At 35.6% G+C, this 21,790-nt stretch overlaps 1 protein-coding gene across 2 annotated transcripts in view; it reads right to left on the minus strand.

The window, feature by feature from the left end:
* The window catches only part of RNEE/G (RNAse E/G-like protein), a 367,518-nt gene extending 350,642 nt beyond the window's left edge, over positions 1 to 16,876 (minus strand). For both annotated transcript variants that reach the window (XM_089788092.1, XM_089788093.1), the window contains exon 1: positions 16,310 to 16,876. In XM_089788092.1, coding sequence (XP_089644218.1) covers positions 16,310 to 16,419 — 110 coding nt within the window. In that variant the 5' untranslated portion in view covers positions 16,420 to 16,876. The remainder of the gene's footprint in view (positions 1 to 16,309) is intronic.
* Between the last annotated feature and the right edge of the window lie 4,914 nt (positions 16,877 to 21,790).

Raw genomic sequence — 21,790 nt, forward strand, 5'->3', positions numbered from 1 at the left:
TCCTTTTTCTATGTGTCCATAGAATCTCACTTGCTTATGTGACTTGAAAGTACCTTACTGATTGGAGTACTCTAAATTAGCTTTTTTTTCACGTTTTTAACTAGTATCTCACATAGAATTAAATTGATTGGCTCAAACTGCATCCACACACAGGAAAAGCTATAGCCAATGTAGTTCTTTGATTACAGAGCAATTTCCCACAAAGTATTTATTTGCATAGTTAGGTTCGCCAATTAAGTCATTGAAATAGTGAAAGCCAAGAATACAGATGTAATCTATACAAAAGATTCTTGTATAAAGGGCGTGGCTAGATGAATGATCTCACAAATTCCTTTAAATACACCGACTTACATGGTCTCTCTCCTTCAATTGAAAAACAAATGTCAAAATATATTTGTTGAGTTTCTATTCATGTAGAATATAGGAATCTACGTGCTTGTCTTTATGTTCATTCTGAATGGCTTGTACAGGTCAATACTTCAAACTTAATTAATTACTAGAATTGACCAACATTGACTGCCATGAATTCCAATTATCTTCACATGGTAGTGTCAGGCCTGCTCTTATGAATTTTCCTGGCATTTTCCTGGAATAACTCAGACATTTATAGTTTTGATAGTATGCATACTCTGATCCTTTCAATGTCCTCCATTTGATCCTTTCAATTTTGTATACATATTTTATGTGCATCTTTGATCTGCTCTCTTTTCTCTATATTTATGTTGCACGAGTTCTATTCCAATTTGATTGTTGACTGCCTTTCAGTATATTAAATCTTATGCTGATCATTTATGCCTTTTATATCTATTTATTTTTTTGATCTGTCATATTTGTGATTTCTCACTGCTGATGCAATTTGCATTATCATCCATAGGATGGCAGAATCATGCTCTAATGCCAATTGTAATATCTTGTATCAAGACATTATTCAATTTATCTTAAATTTATATGTTAGAATGTTTATAAAAAAAATCGTATCCCCTTGCTTGTGTTAATAGTAAATACTTGTCTTGTATACAATATCAAGAGAAATGACGTGTATTTTCATTGAATTCATATATTATATTATTAATATTAGTATTAGGTTTTTTTAAAATATTATATTATTATTAATATAAATTTTATTATTATTAACTTATCATATATACTTCAACTTATATAGAAATATATTTTATTATATTATATAATAATATTTAATTATTATTTGATTTAATTTCATACTATAACATTATTATTATAATGCAGTATATTATCTGATATTATAATATAATATAATAGTTATATCATTATTTTATTTATTAATTAATTATTAGTTGTAATTATTATTTGGATGGGGATATTACACAGCCACACGGAAATAGTGCTTGTGCTTGTTCCTGCAGCCAAAGTAGGCAGAGTAGTTTCCTACCTAACAAACCTGAACTTAGTTTTTGCAGTTTGTTTTTATGTTGTTTATGCTTTGGTAGATGGTAATTAGATAGGTTTACATTCATCATTTATCTTCCTACATTATTCTCTTTTCAACAAAACTTAGCATGGCCTCAATAGGGACTTGGTGCATTTATTATGCAGAACTATTTCAAGTTTGCCCCCCTAGGTTAATATATTAAATGAACCTTACCATAGAATGGATAGTTGTTCAATTAAGATGGCCAATCTGTGAGCAAAGTTTTATAACCATTTGGAAAGAGCTACAAGAGCCAACATTAGAGGCGGGAGGAATAAATAATCTAGAACAAGTTCAATAGAAGGAACATCATCTAGAGGAAATTCAAGTAGTGCATCATTGAATTTAGAGTTTTCTTCATCCCTCCCATCAAGTGAACCAAATGGAAGAGGGACACCCAGATTGGTAGCCTTCAAAGGTTGATCTTTAAATTCTGCATGGGCAAGGAAAGCACAAAAGGTCCCCATTCTTCATTAAAGATTACATCGTGACTGAAGATAAAACAATAAGTGTCTACACAAATAAGCCGATAAGCCTAGTGGATGTCATTATACCCTATGAAGTTTTTCACTCTTGGAATCCAACTTGGAGTGGATATCTAGAATCCAAACATATGACAAAGAGCCAAAGACTTCTAGATGACTAATCCTAGGTTTGTGACCAATCCAAGCTTCCTCAAGAGTGTGCCCCTTAATAGCTTGTTTGGGAGACCGATTAAGGAGATAGGCTGTAGTAAATACTGCTTCTGCCCAAATTTTCTTACGAACATTCAAGTGTTCCAACATTGACCCAGCCATTTCAATTACAGTTTTGACGTGCAACAACGTTGTTCTGCTAAGGAGGGTGAGGTGTGGTTAACTATTGTTTGATGTTGTGTGTATCACAAAAGTCAGAGAAAGCGGTAGAACAAAACTCCCCCCATTATGTGACCTAAGAGAGACTATGAGACAGCCTGACTCTTTTTCTACAAAAGCATTAAACTTTTGATATAGAGTTACTCATTTGATTTCTATTTAAGAAAGTACACCCACATTTTATGATTGAAATCATCAACAAAAAGAAATAAATACCAGAAATCAGTTTCAAAAGACGTATTCATTGGATCACATACATCAACATGAACCAACTACAATACATTTGAGGCTCACCATGAGTCGCAATCCTTGAATGGAATTCTGTGCTACTTTATATCTTGACAAGCTCCACAAACTCAGTGATTTTGAGCCTAAATCTCAGTTAAACCGAGAACTAGATCCTTCTACCAAGTTGTGCAAGATAGTGAATATCTAGGTGGCCATACCACTGATGCCAAAGACTGCTGATGGAAGAAGATTTAGCTACAAAGGCATGCTCAAGAGAATCACCTATATCCACAAGTTTGTACAGACCATGATCCTCAATGCCAACAGCCATAGTAGTGTGAGTTGCACGATCAACAATAAAACACTTGTGTAAATTGAAGAACGCATCAAGCTGAGGAGAATGTCACGTAATTTAGCTCATGAAGAGATGGTTTAGTATGTATACATAAAGAAAAGTGAAGCGATCATGTAGAGATAGGTAAACTACTTCTCGTTTTCATCAATTGGACATTTCAGAAGGTGGATGGCCCACGAAGTTCAAGAGGAGACTCAAACACTGAGTGGGGCAGTGATCCTTCTCTAAAATATGTGATTAATAAATGTGGAAATGATGAAATGTGCAAATGTAACTGATTAATTAAGAGAGTGACTAAAACACTGTAAATTAAAAACTCATACAGACAGATAGTGAGCTGAAATCCACAAAAACGGAAACAATAATCGTTAAAGACTGCGCTGCCTGCTGGCTCAACATTTGCTTCAACTTCTGAATCTTCAATTGCGAGAACGATCTGCTACGAAGGTATTTGGATCTGTTCCTTCCTATTATGAGTTGTTATACTGTTATCGAACCGAGCAAGGGATAGTTCTATAACATCCATCCAGTGCAAAGGAAGGTTCAATCAGATGAAGAGCATGCAGACTGATCTAACCTATGGCTGAAATTTGAGCTCCAAAAGTTGGGGGCATGACAAAAATGGCAACATGTAGCTAGGACATGACACGAATGGCAATTTATCCCTAGTATTTTCTTCTAAAATTTTCATAAATCGTTTGTCTGCTCTCAAACTGCCCAAATGTGTTATGATGGCTCCATAATCCTCTCCTACACAAAAAAAAACAAGGAAAGATTGTCTAAAAAGAATTGCCTTCATCAAACCCCTGGTTTAGGAATCAACCATGAAAATGGAAGGAAATTGCATAAAACTAAGCACATAAAAAGGCAAATGATTGATTCACCTTGCATAAGCCCTCATGGATGGATGTAGGAATCACTCATACCCATGAAGATGCTTGAATGAACTTGAGATCTGAAGAGTTGACCATGGAATGTGATGTAGAATCAAGGGTGCCCTCATAAATGCATAGATCTATGAATATCACTCCTAGATGTTGAATGTAGGTATGCTTGACAGTGACTTGCAAAGAAGGGGAGAGAAGGTGGATGGAAGGATGGATCTTCTTGCTTCCTCTACTTGGCCATCGTGGGAGAGAAACTTGCTTCAATTGAAGAATGTCTTTGACTTGAATAATCTTGAAGAATTGGAGACTTGCAGAAAATTGATCTTGGATGCTTGCCTTCAACTCTTGAATCCAATTTTTGTTGATTCCTTTAAAATCTTGATAGCTTGATTGCAAAAGTTTTAGATCATGAGTGTATACTCGATCCATCACTTTAGGATTCAAATTAATCTAGGCTGACCACAGGAAATGTTTCTCTTTCTAAAACCCCAATATCAAGCTTTGGTTGGAATTTGGGCCCCAAACCCTAAGGATATGACACCATTGGCAACATGTCTCATGAAGAATAGGCCAAAACTGAAGTGGGGTGTCAAGAGGAGTGAAAAGGTGCAATAAAAGAGGAATTAGCTTGCCAAAATCAAGCATAACAAACATCAGATGTTGAAATCACCAAAATGGGGTCTAATATGTCTTAATAAAGCATCCAATCATGGGTGCTAACTTTTTAGATAGCACAATTCCATACCAGGAACGTAGTATAGATTGAGAAATATGAGATTCATCCCACCAAACTATATCTATACGTTGCCCTTGCCGACAACAATATACTCTTCTCCTCCTCCAAAAATGATTGGATCAGTGAAAGGTAGTAAGTTTGGGAGCCAATCACGTTGATAAGGGAAAAGTTTCAAGAAGCACTAGTGTATATGGACCAAGCAAAAGATTTCACCTGATTTTTAAGGAATTTTGCCATAAAAGCACAAAATACAGATTTTTTTCTTCTCTAAGTGATCCACAAAATTGCCCTTAGGCTAAGACCCTCTCTACTTCCAATATTCGGAAGAAATCCGATTCTGACCATCCTTCATTAAGTGACCATATTTGTGGCAATAATGATACTAAACTTTCTTCTACTTCCAATGATCCTTAGACTAATTGGGGCCTTTCTGTTGAGCTAGTTGAGAATTGCCTTTATTAGTATGAAAGGATTTGGTTGCAAAGGCTCGTTTTGAGGAGAGCAAAGTGGCACTGCTACCAAACTATTGTTTGCAATAGTCTTCCTATTGAAGTTTGGTATACAAGTCTAGAAACTTTTATGTCAACATTTTTTGTAATAATGTTAAGCATTTTGATGAAGTGCTCATAGGATTTAGATAAACTCTTTAGGGATATTACTATCAAATCCTCTTCCTCCATTTTCTAACAAATGGCCTCTAGCTCATCTCAAATGTCCTTAATCTTTGTCAAATGCTCCTATAAGGACATATGCTCATCCATCATAATAGAAAATAGTTGGTTCTTCAACAAGAACGCATGGCACTTATCTAATATCTCATGGATTCAAAATAGTACACATCTTTGCAGTTGTCTTGTCGGATGGCACTTGTGGCAGTCGAATATCAGTACTTGAAAATTTGACAAGCATGATCACTTCTTTGGTTGCACTGTCAAACTTATCCCGATCTTGTACAGGCCTCGTAGGACGAGTTTCTTTACCTAGAATGAGCACATCGGGACAACAATATTCAATGATAGTCATCATTCACTGCTTCCATGTGTTGTAATTTGTGTTTTGAGCCATTGATTACCTTCCAACATTATGTTCGTCAAAGACACCATCATGTACACTTTTTGAGGCACAGAGAATGAGAAATTCTGAAGAGGCAAAAAATTGGTTATAAAATCTGAGTTACAGATCCCAATGCGAAAAATAGATGGCTTACGATTGGTTGAACTTCTAAATTGCAAGATGGTGTGGTTAAAGGAGACTCAAATAATATCATTCAATGCCTCAAGAGTCTCCAAAAACTACCTTGGACCATGAAAAGAGGATTAATAATACCTTGGATATTCTAAAATCCTTTAATAAACTTCATATTGCCCATTATTTCTGAAAAGCTAATTTTGTGGCAAATTATTTTGCAAAGGAGGGGATTCGTGCAGAAGAGCAAATGACTTGGCACCTCAAAGATCGTGTACCAGAAGGTGTTAACTACTTGATGAGATATGATAGGACTCATGCAAAGAGTGTTTGATCCCCTATGGTTTAATGATGAGGCAATATGTGTTGGTGTTATTTTCCTTTAGTATGAGTCTGGTAGAAGCTAAGGGGTTTTTTATTCATCATTTTTGTAGGTCCTCTTGTGCTTTCTAGGTGTTGTGTGAGATTGTTTTGTGTGCCTTCATTTTGGGTTTTCTTGTTCTGCCTAGTTTTTTTTATAGATTCTATGAGGAAGGGTGGAGACAGGACAAGAATTGAAACCCTAAATTGTAAAGAGATCAAGCACAATGCAACCATAGAAAAGCTTCATGGTTTCGACCCCTTTCATCAAAAACCTTTATTGTTTTGACTCCAATGTAACTGCAAAGTTTGTCAAGGGTTGGAAAGACGGGAAAATTTCTCTCTTTAGGATAAATTTGATATTAATGAGAAAATAATTGCGAAAGTTACTAGATTGTCTATTGATGGAGCTAAGTTTTTTTAGTGACAAGAAACTCTTAAAGGTGATTATGAAAAAATTCCCCAAAGATGAGAACAAGAAAAAGAAGTTGGTTGAAATTTCCAAAAGTAGCTTCGGCACTGGCTAGATCAAGTCAATTTGGTGTGGTATATAGAATGTAATCATGAAGTCCATTACTTAGGATGGTCATTATTCTAGGGATTTTGGCCACCACTTGGTAATGTTGAACCACTTTAGGCATAAAGTGAAATTTTCCTTTCACTTTTATTTGCTTACATTTATTGATGCTTGCATTAAGGATCGAAGGAAAATTTCTAAGTAAAAAGTAAAAAGTTTGGCCCTTCATAAGAGTCTACACCACAAGCGCACCCAATAAGCCCAACACACCTCATTCTATATCATAGGCTCCCAATGCATCTTGAAATCCCAAAGCACACCTAATTGTTTATCCTGATTTCATAACAACTTGTTAAAAATAGCATAAAATAAATAATGGAAGCCCTAGATAATTAGATCCAAAAGCACTAAATGGATAAAAAGTAGAAGCATCATAATTCTTTAGAATTTTGATGATGGCAAAGAGATTGTGGGGGCTTAGGGTTTTAGGACAGCAAGCATTGATAGTCACATGGCAACGGATCAAAGAAGAGAAGGATCCCAGATTGAAGACCACCACGAAAAACTTTGAAAGATCGGCAAAATAATGGGGATAGATAGGTTAAGATATCAAACCAACCAAGAAGTAGGCAATTAACAGTGGACAGTAATAGATAGGGCTACTCAAGACTGTATCATGGTGTTGTGTTTCTGAGGATCGTTGCAAATGTGAAAGCACTACCATAATGTTTGGTATGTTTTTTCCAAATAACAGCAACCCCTTATTTATTAAGATTATATTAAGAGGAGGCATGTACCTTCATGGGACATGTCTATTCATTAAAATAATAACATATATATATATATATATATAATATCTCATATATATAATTTATTATTTAATTAACTACACACACACAAATATATATATACACATATACATAGCGTATGTGTGTGTGTGTGTATACATACATACATACATATATATATATATATATATATATATATATATATATATATATATATATATATATTTCTAAGGATCGTTGCAAATGTGAGAGCACTACCATAATGTTTGGTATGTTTTTTCCAAATGACAGCAACACCTTATTTATTAAGATTATATTAAGAGGAGGCATGTCCCTTCATGGGACATGTCTATTCATTAAAATAATAACAACATAATTATATATATATATATATATAATATCTCATATATATAATTTATTATTGAATTAACTACACACACACAAATATATATATCTATATATATACATACACATATACATACATATATGTGTATATATATATGTATATATATATATATTAACTTCAATTTAGTCTCACAAGTTTATCCAACTGCAGCTACCAAACAGCAACACAAGACATATATTACACCATTGGTAATATTAGGAATGCCTAATTTTAAGGACATCTTTGATCAGAAGATCTCCACCATTTTGATATCACATTTGATATCCCACTATTTTGATATCATGAGTATTGGTCTTCCAAAATATCAACACATGATATTCAACAAATAATCAAATAAGGTTTGATATTACATCTGATATCATGAGTATTGGTCTTCCAGAATATCAACACATGATATTAACCAAATACTCTAAGTAATGGCCTCCAAAATGTCAAGATGCAAGATATTCACCAAGCATTGTGAGTAATGGCCTCCAAAACATCAAGTCGCATGATATTCACCAAATACTCAAAAATGTTTATAAGGTATGTGCGCACGCATTCTCATAATGCGTACCATATAAACATTCACCATGCAAAGTATAATCTATCATGATCTGCAGAGACATCATAAGATATCCATCATAATAGACAATTAAGTTATTGTAAGATCATCACCTTTCAGTAACTTACGCAAATACAAGTGATCGTCATTTGGAAGTCGTCACTTCTTCATCATGTACACAGGGGTAGGCCCATTAAATCATGCAGTCATAAGCATGACACCAATTGTTTACATGAAGTCAAAACTCCCTTTGATTCTGATATGATCAAGATCTTCAAGGATCGATTGAAACATATCCGCTATTTGCTCCTTCAAACGAATGTGTCAGACTCCCTCTAAACATAAGTCTTCTAAGCTTCTTATCCAAACTTGTCTTTAACAACGTGTTAGACTCCCTTTGAATCTAATATCAATCATTTTTTCTGCAATAACAATCTCGAAGGAAAATATCAAGGCAAACAGTACTTAAAATACGCATAAGAATGTTAATAGTTTAACTTATGTCTATTACTAACAACATAAATATATTTCTCATTATTATCATGATTCACATTATAATTCTCAATCATATAAATTCATGTGTGTGTGTGCGTACTTTATGTAGATCATTCAAACATATGATATATATTTCACATGTATAGATTCATTCACTCATTCAAATATATATTCAATAATAATGGTCAAGATCTAATAATCAATTCGATTATATATATATATATAGATATATATATGTATGTATGTATGTGTGTAGGTGTGTATATATATGTATATATATATAAGAGTTATCATGCTTTTAATATCATAAATTTAAGGGACACACCACTTACACATAGCTCTTAATAGGGGAGTTTTGTTTCTACATAGATGGCTTCTTTTTACATGTTTGCACCCTTCCCTTCATGGTCACCGGGCTGATCTAATTCCCAGTTGACCATGCGCCAAGGTTTCTGCTTTGTGGGTGGTACGTATTATGGCCCACTTCCTCCTTTACTTCCTTTATTCAGCGTATGTCACTATCGTCCTTCGTAGTGTATCCTTTTCCTTAGGGATTGTGATATCCTTTACTCCTACATAGAGTTTGTGAGAATTTCTTCCCTCCTTAATTGATTTCCACCACACGATCAGTGGTAGTTTGAATGGGTTATCTTATTCTTGTCCTTATTGGTCATGAAGTACTCAATGCACTTATCGGCTGTCCTATATTCGGACAGCTTCTCCAAGAATGTCCTTTAGTCAATAACCGATTGGTAGTAAACTCCTTAAACCTACTTTCTCTCTTGGATCGATGCACTATTTTGCTTAGATGCTTTTTCAACTTATGTGCCTTGTATCGTATAGACCTAGGAGCAACTCGAGTGAAGTACCTGAGAATGTTCCCCAGGACAATTTTCCAACAATCATCTTTGAATGCGGAAGATGGAGCAGCTCTAGTGAAGTATGTTTCTTAACATCAACTCCCATCGTGGAATACAATTGGGACTTACTTTAATTGGCATGAAGCCTACACTTGCTATGGCGTCCTTTAGCTCTCGAGGGCCACACCCTTTGGTATGGGTACAGGCAAGTATTGTGTTGACCTTGACTAAGCTGTGCAATGTTCGTCCTTAACTTTGCAACATTACCTACTTATCATGCATCCTTTATAGAAGTCTATGTTGAATATCATTGTTCGCAGACTAAAGAGTGGTTTTCCTTTGCTGAGGTTTGTACTTTGATTCTCCCACCTCCTAAGTAATGTATGTTCCAAAAGATGTCAAGATAGTTTATATTGTATCTCATGTTTATTCTTTACTTACATTTGTAGTGGCTTTGATAGCATGTTGTTTTTTCTGAGAATCACTGCATGGTATTTGTTTTCCAAATGGCAGCGACCCCTTATTTATTGAGATTATATTAAGAGGACACATGTCCCTTCATGGGACATGTCTATTTGTAAAAATGATAACAATGTAATATTATATATATATATATATATATATAATTTATTATTTAATTACCTATACATACATACATACATACATACATACATACATACATACATATATATATATATATATATATATATATATTCGTTAAAATGATAACAACGTAATTATATATATAATATCTCATATATATAATTTATTATTTAATTACCTACACACACAAATACATACATACATACATTCATATATATATATATATATATATAATTTCAATTTAGTCTCATGTGTTTATCCAACTAAAGCCACCAAACATCAACACATGGAAACAAAGATGGCTTTTAGAGAGTGGAAGCCAAGGAATGGCACCTCAAACCCCATTTCAAGCAGCTTGGGCTACTAAGGGGATTCCAAAAGCAGTAGACAATAGTTATCATAATTCAAATAGAGTCAGAGGGATGGAAAGAATCAGTAGATGGGTTCAAAAAAAAAGGCATTTTTTAGAAATGGGGAGGAGGTTTGCCTGCGCACCCACATATTCGCAAATGGTGCAACAAAAACTGAGGTAAGCATTTTTTCATTAAAACCCTTTCAAATGGTTTTATGTGGTAATCACAGGGTGCGCAAAGGAAGAACATTGGGCTATGTACAATGGCCCTTTCATTATGGTTGGGATTGGCTTCTTCATCAAAGATTGGTGCCCTAACTTCAACCCAAAACAAATTTCTATAGAGGAATTCCCAATCTGGATTAGAATATACAATTTACCCCATGAGTATTGGAAGGAGGATACATTAAGAATAATTTTAGAATGTATGCATATATTTGCATTGCTTGGAAGCCACACACACCTTTACCCCAAGTAGCAGAGATATGGACAAGTGCAGGAATATAATGGCAGGAGATTGAGAGGGCACAAATAATAGAAAATTGCAAAAAATGCAACAAATGGGGACATCTAGCAAAGAAGGATTTTAAGTTGAGGCTCAAGAGAAAGAGATGGAAGAATCAAAACAGAATGGAGGAGGGAGCCAAAATGAGCTAGGGATAGTTTCACTAGCAGAGGAATGTGCCTTGCATGGTAGCAATAACCATAGGAGGTTGTCAACAAGGATAAAGGGAAACAAGAGTATAACGAAGAGACAACAGAGAAGGGAAGTAGCAAGGACAATGAGGATGCAAGAATGAGAATATAACAATGTGTCTAGGAACAGCAAAAGGTATTGTGGATTGTGGGAAAAAGCCATTAAGGGGGAAAAGCAAGAATATTTCCGATTCAGCTAACAAACCAAGAAATGTCATTACCGGTTATCAAGTCGACATAATAAATGACGTCAACCAAGGAGAGAAAGAACCTTCTAAAATGTGTTTTAAAGATATTCATATGTTTCCTATGAGGGATAATCTAAAGACAATGGAGGAAGAGAGCTCAAAAGGAGGTTTAATAAGCCTAGAGAGAGAAGAGGACATGGTGGGAGTCTTAGTTATCAATCACTCCAACCAAATCAAAATCCCAAAAAATTAACAACACGAGAAGAAGGAAAGCTAGAGGTAGAAAATCTACCCAAAAGCTTTTGGAAAAGGTTGGCAATATGAAAGACCAAAGTAAACAGAGATCCACAAGAGACTTGTTCTCTTCTGGTAAGCAATGAAATTCCCTACGTGGAATGTTAGGGGCTAGAATGCCCCTAAACAGAAACACTTAATCAAGAGGGCCTTGATCAAGCAAAACCAGATTTTTTTTTGTATTCAAGCAACTAAACTCAATCAAAACGAAACAACAGTTTCTCTAGGGATAACAAACTATTGGTTTGGAACCTTTGTTAGCTCAAATGGGGTTTTTGGTGTATTGGGAATTGTATGGAATCCGAGGAGAGTTAAGATGGAATACAATTCCCAAACCAAGAGTTGGAAGTTGATAAGGTAAATATGGTACATTTTCAATAGAGTGTTTTACTATTTAATGTGTACGAACTAATGAAGGTAGAAGAAAAAAGGTTGCTTGAAGGGACATTTTTGAGCAAATGGCTAGGAGGGACAGGTAGATTCACATTTTAGGGGTGACTTCAATGCAACCTTAGAAATGATAGAAAAGAAGGGATGGAAGGGCTTGTTGGCAATGTTCAAAGAAGTCAAAGGCGCATTATTTTCTTTGAACGAAGACAAGTCACCTAGATAGGATGGATTTCAAGCAATCTTTTACCAGAAAATGTGGGAGGTGATCAAGATGGAACTAAGAGGAGTGCTTGAAGAGCCTAGCCAAAAGGGATTTGTTCTAAAATATTTAAATAATACTATGGTGGCTTTGATTCCAAAAAAAGGAGATTACGGACCCCTTTGAAGATTGCAGCCTATCCCCTTATGCAATGTAATTTACAAAATCATATCAAATGTAGCAGCAAATAGGTTGAAAAAAAATTTAAGCAAGCTGATTTCAGAGGAACATAGTGGATTCACACCAAACAGACTAATAATGGATGGTATTATTGTTGCCCATGAGGCAATACATTTAATCAGAATGGGAAAGAAAAAAAATGATGGTGAAATTAGACATAAAGAAAGCTTATGACAAGGTGAATAGCTTCTTATATAGAGTTCTCAAGAGTTTTGGTTTCAATGAATAATGGTGCCTAGATTAAAGGTATGACTGTTGAATGTCGTGTTTCAGTTCTGGTTAATGGGGTCTGCAAGGGTTATTTGCGACTTCTAGGAGTCTCAAATTGGGAGACCCATTTTCCCCCTTTATGTTTATTATTATGGTTGAAATGTTGGGGAGGTTGATTTCTAAAAAAAGATTGCAAGGTCAGTAGAAGGGAGTAAAAGTTGTTGGGGGGGTAAATGATGTTTCCCATACAAAATTCGTTAATGGAACTCTACCAATGGGGGAGACATCGTTGAGGGAGACGAGTAAAAAGTAGAGTTTTAGGTTCTTATAGCAAGTCTCGGGTCAAATAGTTAATTGGAGAAAATGGTGACAAAATGCCTTATAGTCAAGAAGACTCCAAAGTCCAAAGGAGGTGGCCCTTGATTAAGTTTAGGCCTATTTAGGAGTCGGTGAGGGCTAATCCTCAATCCAATGGGGTGAAAGAGGTAGCCTAGATTCCTCCAAATGCAGGTTGAGTTTAATCGAAATCAATTTCGAAGGTCCCTTAAAAGGCAATCTGAGTCCATCAGGTGCTCGCTATGTGGTAAGAGGTTGGAAAGACAACATTTTAAATGTTAGAGGCGAAAAGCTTAGCCAAAGGGACTAACAATGAGGTCGAGGTTCAGGCAGCCTTGCTAGCAATTCAAACAGCATTAGATTTAAAAGTCTCAAAGCTCTATCTGGAAGGAGATTCATTACTCATCATTAATGACATAATCAAAGGAGAATCAAATGTTTGCTATATTGATAAGCATATACAAAGGATCAAATCTTTACTTGGGCACATTGAAGAGTTCAAAGTTACACATGTCAAGAGAGAGGGTAATGAAGTAGCTAACTCTTTGTCGAAGGAGTGTCATTGCAAGAAGGGCAAAGAGATACTTGTGGAGGACTTTCCAAATATAAAAGAAGAATCATTTGATGAATGGAATTTGGAGCCAAGAAATTGAATAAGAGGACACTGATTTATGAAGGGGACATAAGGACATTTAGAATTTAAAAACCCCCGGGAAAGCCTTTGTATGGGATCTCATTAACACTTTATTTACATTGTTTTTGGCCGTTGGTAAAAGCTTTCAAGCTAATGATATTGAGGAATCAATGCAATAGGAAGAAGTGATGCCTCATTCGTTTGAATTCATAAAGCACAGATAGGCATATGATCAGCCCAAATATGTATGATGTGGGGTATCATCATATGTATTGGAAGTTGGGCTGGAAGTGTCTGGATGAAGCATTTAGGATGCGTGGATGGTGAAAACAGAAACAGATGGTTTCGTTGCACAATTGGGTAGTAAGGAGTTTCCAAGGTTTCAAAGCTGAGAGTGAGTAAAGTGACTATGGAAGCAAATTTCACTTTAGACACTCGGAATCAAGTGCAGACTTTCAAAGGGGAATTGAAGATGAAGAGACTGAAAGGAACTTTCATCATTGACAATCTATGGTTTTGGCAATGTGTCAACCTCATTCTGGGAGAGGAATTTTTTTCAAACAAAGCACATCTTTAGTACAAACATCAACATTTCCTCAGCCTTCCTAGATTGGGATCTTCAGGTAGGAACAAGGGAGAAGGCCATATAGGCAATAACGATATGTGTAAACCCACAGTGGTGTGGAGGAATGTTTTTCATCATTGGTATGTCAGAGCCAAGGGCTGAGGATGGATGAGGGGATATGGAAATTGGTGGAAGGTACTGCAGACAGCTTCAAAACATTTCCCATTTGGAGCACCTCTACAAGAAAGGAAATAAAAATTGCAGAGGCCAATGGCGGATGGGAAATGCTTAAGAAAATGATGCTGGAGCTCGAAGAGGAAAGAAAGAAAGAGTTGGGAACGCGAAGGCTCAAGCCTCAAATAGATATCAAAGGTGGCTTAATCATCCCTGCTGGATCCAATGAACCAGGTTTCAAGTCCAAGATCTGCATGAAAGAGGTTTGAAGATGTTCAAAGAATATAGTTTCTAGTCAGTTTTTGTAAATGTGTTCATTTAATCAGCCCTTTTTGCAACAGATTGGCTTCAGCTCTAGTAGGTAGTAAGTATGATTTTATGGTCAGACATTTTGTATATCAGTTCCCCAAGCATTAGATATAGTAGTAAGCTTGTGGCTAGGGATGCCCTGTTAGTGTGGTAATGGACATGGTTCATCATGTATCTCCATTGTGCAGGACTAGTGGTTACTACTTACTGGTATAGGGTGTCGGTTTTTTTGCAGACTGGTCTAGTTATTTTGGTTCTATGCTTTATTTATGTAATTATGTTTTAACTTTTAATAATAATAAAATAATTATCTATTACCAATCAAAAAAAAAAGTAGATGCATCAAGGTAAAAGTTTTTAAAAACAATTATTTCTGTGGAAATCTTATGCATATGATATTACAAATTTCTGTTTGTTCAATGGCACTCTATTGTACCAGACATTCAATAAGTATTTAAACGACAACTTTTTGGATGCTTTCAAATTTTAGTTGACACATATTTGACGCATAGATTCATGAATTGTGATACATGATTTACTATGTCATGAGATAATGTAAAATCTCTACATTAGTATCTAAAATTTTGATTTTTGGATCTTGAACTTACAAGGTTACATTATACACATGTTAGGGGCAATCAAACCCTACCTAATCCCTCACCTTTGCACCCGCATATCCAAGCTTTTGGTAGTTAACATCAGTGTGTATGGACACGCAATAATGTAACTGCTTACAACAATGAGATATTTGCTATTCATCCTACTGGAGTTAACTCGTGCCAGTGTGCTGGCAAACATCTTTTTAAAAACAAAACAAAGTTTCTCCTAATAAAACAACAAAGCTTTCAAGAGCATAGACAACAACATTGACCCTATTAAAATGTTGGTGCATTTTGCTAAATGAGGCTTCAACTCATTCCAGCAGACGTATCCAATTGGTATCCACAGTAGACAGCATTGTAAAACTTAAAGACCATCGTTATCCTCAGATTGAGAAGCGAACAGATATGCATTACTTGTTTGCCGGATGTGAATAAAAAGTGACTTCTTTATGGGCTAGTTCCAGTAATTAAAATTCCTATCAAAGCAAAAGCCCAGGAACTAAAGTTTGGGTTGCCATGATTCCACTATCTCCTTCTGACATAAAAGCCCATTCCCAGTTTTTCTTGTCGAATGAAACTTGCATAAAATTCATAAATGTGTACTTGTGGATATATAACTAACCAAAACAACAAACGATGCCTTCAGCAAGACACCCACTGTTAACATTACTTCTAATTTTTTATAAACTTTCATGTTAAAGTCATCGTTCAAGGTACGAATTTCCCCACTAAAATGAGGCATGTTCTGGTAAGAGTACAGACAAGCTGAAGTGTTATTTATTTAAAAGCATAAAAGGAAGTTTGTTGATGAATTCTGAACAAAATGGATGCATTAATGATGACAAGCCAACTTACCAAGAAAAACGGGTTACCAAGGGAAGGCGCCCGGAGTCCAGCTTTGCAAGGCCAATTCCTCCTTGTGACCAACATACATGTTGGAAATTACAAAGTACCCAACCCTCCATTGACAACACTCTAAATTGTACTATTCCAATGGAGACACTTCTTACTAACAGTAGTGTCCATGTTTTCTATTCTCAACGGATACAAGCCGTGATAGCAAACAAACATATATTGACCTGCAATAATTTGTTATACAATCCTCCTCCATCTCAAAGAAAAATCCCGGGAAAGCCCATGTCAAGCTCAAAAGCCTCTAACGAAGACGTCACTACGCATATCAAATAACTCTATCACTAGAACCCTATCAATAACCATCCCGGCGAAAATTACTGTGGACAAACTCGAGGGGAACGTAAACGATAGGAATGGTTGTGACTGCGACTAATATAACTGCAAATGGAAGACAAATGGCATGTAAAAGTTTTTAATATAAAGATGCGAGGGAGATGCATAAACAGATAAGGAATTACTCCTGTTTGGATAAGCAGTGAATTTTGAAACTCGCCGCCATGTTGTGATAAAAAAAAATTAAGGTTCTCAATAGTGATATAGTTATCTTTTTATAAATAGTAGCATAGACACTTATTTATTTTAAATGATGGAGAAATAAATTAAATAATTATTTTATTTCATTTAAGCAATATTTATTAAAATATTATTTGTTTGTTTTATTTTTATATATTTGTGTTTATAGAAAGAAAATATATATTACTTTCATGTATATTTCAATTTTTTTTTTTTGTTTGGTAATAATATAGTTTTTATTAATATGATAAAATATTTACATCATTCTATCATAATTGTTATATGTATTACTAAATTACTTATTTTCAACTCTATTATCTAGCTTCTTACACATCAGACATTATCAGTATAGGAGATCATTACATCCATTCGAATGACATCATCATCCCACCGCATTGCTAAGATAGAAGCGCCAAAAATTTATGCCAGACCACAAAAATCCATCAACATTTCTGACAAAATGTTGATAGCATATAGCAAAAACTATAGACCAACCCAACCCAACATGAATCAATATAATCCTTACAGAAAATGGCATCAATGCCAAATACATTTGCACTTTCATGGCTCAAGCTCACCTTCCATAAAGTGAACTTACGCTGCCCTTATTCTTGGTCGTCTAGGAACGGCATTTGGGAAGTCCCTTTCCCCTACATTAGCCTCATACGAATGACATCTAAACTCTAGCCTAACCTTCTCCCACTTCAATGGAGTTTGTAATTTATATTCCTTTGTGTCGACTTTGCCCATCCATAAAACAAAAGGGATGATCTTGAAGTCTCTTGCTTCTTCTTCATCTATTATTCCTTCAAATATTTATGTTCACACCCCAGGAACTACTCATTCTAGAATCAAATCTAAACCCAAAAGTAAATCTTTGTCAAACAATGATTTAGTCACCCACTTCACAATTTTAATGTTGGCAACAAGTTCTAGCCACCATGAAATGACCATGGAGATGACATCCAAGTGTTAGCCCTAATTGATAATGTTGATTAATGTATGTGTAAGAGTCATATCTATTGTTATGTTGTCATTGTTGTCAAGCCTTAGTTGGTTAGACATTATGCTAATTCACTGGAGTGACATATCATTTGATTGATGAAGAAGATGAAGAAAGTATGATATAAGTTGTGATAGCCCCGTAATAAATAATGAATGTAATTTTTGACATAAGAAATTTATATTTTATAATAATTATAATAAATGAGGAAATAAGGAAATAATATGTATATTTGAAACATGTATATTATAATAATAATAAAAAATTAATCTAGGCTCAATATCATTAGACAAACAACTAAACTTATTTAATATATTTATCAAAATTAAATCACAAACTATGAACTACTGATATGGTCACCTAACCTTAATCAAATTACATTGAAACTATAAACTCTCGATATGAGCTAATGGTCGTCAATCCAAGGGACATGATTTGGTCAAACTGATATATATATATATATATATATATATATAGAGAGAGAGAGAGAGAGAGAGAGAGAGAGAGAGAGAGAGAGAGAGAGAGAGAGAGAGAGAGAGAGAGAGAATGAATTGGGCATCATTAAATAGAATAAAAACTCATATGTCGATTACTAGAAATAGACAGAAGAGAACCACATGGATATTTATTATTAGGAGGCATCATAGATAAACCACATTAGATAAGACATTTTGCAGAGTGAAAGGGAATAGGTAACAATTGTCACGTTTCCTATATACAAGTGCAATTAAAGTCTCAACAATCAATGGACACACCAATTCAACATTGCACAAAGACAAAGCATAAAAAATGCAGAGTCCCTAGGCATTATTAACACACACAGCATCGAACAAATAGTGTCATCATTCAACATCCCTACAGCGAGAACACACAGGTTCGAGTAAGGAGTTAATCAACAACAAATATCATAGCACACATGGGTACCCAAAAAAAGTGTATAGCCAGAATCTCTGAAGTAACATAGGCATAATCAAGGAGAGACCACAGCACCATGTGAATCATAGAAGACTATTGATCAAAAGTTCTATAAGAAGATAGTTACATATTCATAGAAGATTAAGGTATGGGATACATAAGAATTGAGAATCAAAACATTGTGTAAAGAATTACATACACAAGAGAACTCATAACTTTCTTAAAGGCCTAATAGAGCCTAGATAGAGAACATTCATTACGAACATTAAGTCTCTCCAAAGGGAGGATGGTGTGATTAGAGGGCATTCACAATTTGAATGTTAGATTCAAAAATGAATCCAGGGAAGCGATTTGCAAAAGAATCTCTTAGGGACAATATATTATAGTGGTTAATCATATGCATATATCAGAGAAGAGACTTGGTTAGAGGTGGGATCTCTACCAAGTAATGATCAAAGATCCCAGAGGCCTTAGGGAAACATTTCTCATTTGATGATTTTCTAATCAAAAATTAATTCTGAATAGAGCATTAATGTAATAACCCCAACAGGTTATAACTTTGTGAAACACCAAATCCTTCTCAAATTCAATTGTTTGACATTTTGTCAAACACTTTGCAAGCAAGAGATATATTGCATATGTAAATTTTGAATGCTTTCTAAATGCCAAACTTTAATAAATATGCTTCCAAAGAACACACCAAACAACTAACAATGTAGATGGAATTGTTTTTGAATAACACTGATTATAAATTGGAAAATATGCATCTACATCAATAAGACATTAGGGAAACAAATTCTAATATAAAACTCTGATATAAATTAGATTACAATAAATTTTACAAACCCTACCAATGCCCTAAATATCTACTCTCAAACAATGCAAAATGTAGTAGATAAAAACCTGTAATTTCTCCAAAATATGAATTTTCTTGTAGCAAATTCCAACTTATTCCTCACTCCAAAAAGCTAGCCTTGGGCCACAAATTTGGCACAATGAAAAGACTGATTTGTCTTCTCCAACAGTCATAACCCTTCGGAAGATATCTCACCACCTCAGTTATGCAAATCAATGGGAGTGTTCGTTCCCAACGATCAATATAATAACTACAGAAACCCTTGGCTCCACAAGCTATCCAGAAGAGTAGATGGCAACACATTCGATGCTCAACAATGAGGTTGCCCTCCCTATTTATTCTTTTCCTTCACCCTTCTAGAAGGAAATAAAATATTATTTAATTGGATCTCTAGAAGCTTCCCCCTTTCCAATATAATAGTTTAGCTGTGCTTCTAAAAAATTAAATTAATTAAATATAAAGTCACCTTTTAATTTTAATTTATTTAATGACTTTATAAGAAATTAATTTGATCAATTTCTCCTTATTTCTCCAATTAGCCTTTAGAGAACATAAAGGCTAAGAACTCCACTAAGATGCTAAAAAGATGGGAACATTATGTTAGAGTAAATAATTAATTGTTAATTATTTATTCTATTGCTTAAGCTTACTTAGGTTAATGCATTTATTTAATATTTTATATTTAATGCATGTTGTGGTTAGTTGGTGACAACACGGGAGTTTGTTCCCTTCTAGTTGTCACACTTATCTTCTACCACCTTTCAGCTTGTTCTACAAGCTTCCATGAGCTCTTTATATTCGAGCTCTCCTCTTTGTATCACACAATAACAACATAATAACATCATCACATTATTGTAAATACATTTCTTCTTGTGTTTGCATTATGATGGCTCTCATGTCCGTTTAGGGTTTTTTGCCCGTGCTCCATGCTCTTCCCTTCTATGGCTTCTCTTTGACAGGTTTCGCATGCAGGTGATCTTGGCGTCTTCGGAGTTGGCTTTCCTCAACTCCAACATGGTATCAGAGCCTTCCTGCTGCAGCTTCGTTGAAGAAGTTTTGAATCTGTGATTTGAAGTCACAAACCCTAGTTTGTTTGTGCAATTTTTCTTCAAATCAGGGGATCAGCGAATTTTCGGAGCACTTTGGGCCCAAACGGACATCACTAATGGATTCGAAAGGCCGTTTGCAGTCAGGATTCATATAAAGTTTTTCGATTTTGGAGACAGAGCTCCGGGAGGCAATCTTTTTTTGCTTGCAGGGGTCTGTCGTACGGTCGTACGGACGCAGCGACGGATTTTTTTTTAAAATATATATATATTTTGGGGCGCACCACCGCGAGGCCGCTATCGCGCCACCTACGCGCAACCCGCAGCGGCCGCATCAGGCAGCGCCGCCCGCGCTCCGTCGCGGCCCGGCCTCCTCCCGGTCGCCGCTCGACTATGGATCTCCGCCGGCGGCGCATCCTCGTCCACCGCCCCTGCGGCCACCTCCTCCCAATTCCGCCGCCTTCGCTCTGCCCAGTCCTCCGCTCAATAGCTGTGCAGCACCGTCAGCCGAATCAGCCACTGCGGGGGTGACACGTGGCATGGGCGCCACGTGGCACCTTGCCATGTGGACCCGCCACGTCACCCCTGCCACGTCGCCTTGCCACGTGGAGTTCTTTTTTGCAGCGACGGGTGACGGGCCGTCAAATTTTTTCCCATCAAATGCTGACGTCAGCATGCATCATCCATCCTTGCATGCACCTCTCCTGATTCACTTTTGGACCTACTTGTGGTTTTTTGGCCATAACTTTTGCATACGGAGGTATTTTTTCAATCCGAAAGAAGCATCGGAAAGCTAGTTCCAAGACAGAGATTTTTATGTAGGTATTTTTTGGTTTTGATGCTTTTTTATTGCCTGTTTTTCTGTTGAAGTCTAAAGTCCTGTTTTTGACTCCGGCATGCATTTCTTTTGCGTCCCATGTCTGTTTTTGGAAAACTTTATATTTTTAGAAAGCTGGTTTTTTCATCTTTTCAGAAATGAAGTCATTTTCCTTAGTTTTTGGCCTCTAATCTTTCTATCATAGGTTTGACGTTTTTGCTCTATGGTGGATTTTTTGACTGTTTTAGGCCCGAGGATCGTTTTCCTGGCA

Source organism: Cupressus sempervirens, chromosome 6 (assembly GCF_028749045.1).
Source record: "Cupressus sempervirens isolate cs-2001-9-10 chromosome 6, ASM2874904v1, whole genome shotgun sequence".
Taxonomy (NCBI): Eukaryota; Viridiplantae; Streptophyta; class Pinopsida; order Cupressales; family Cupressaceae; genus Cupressus; species Cupressus sempervirens.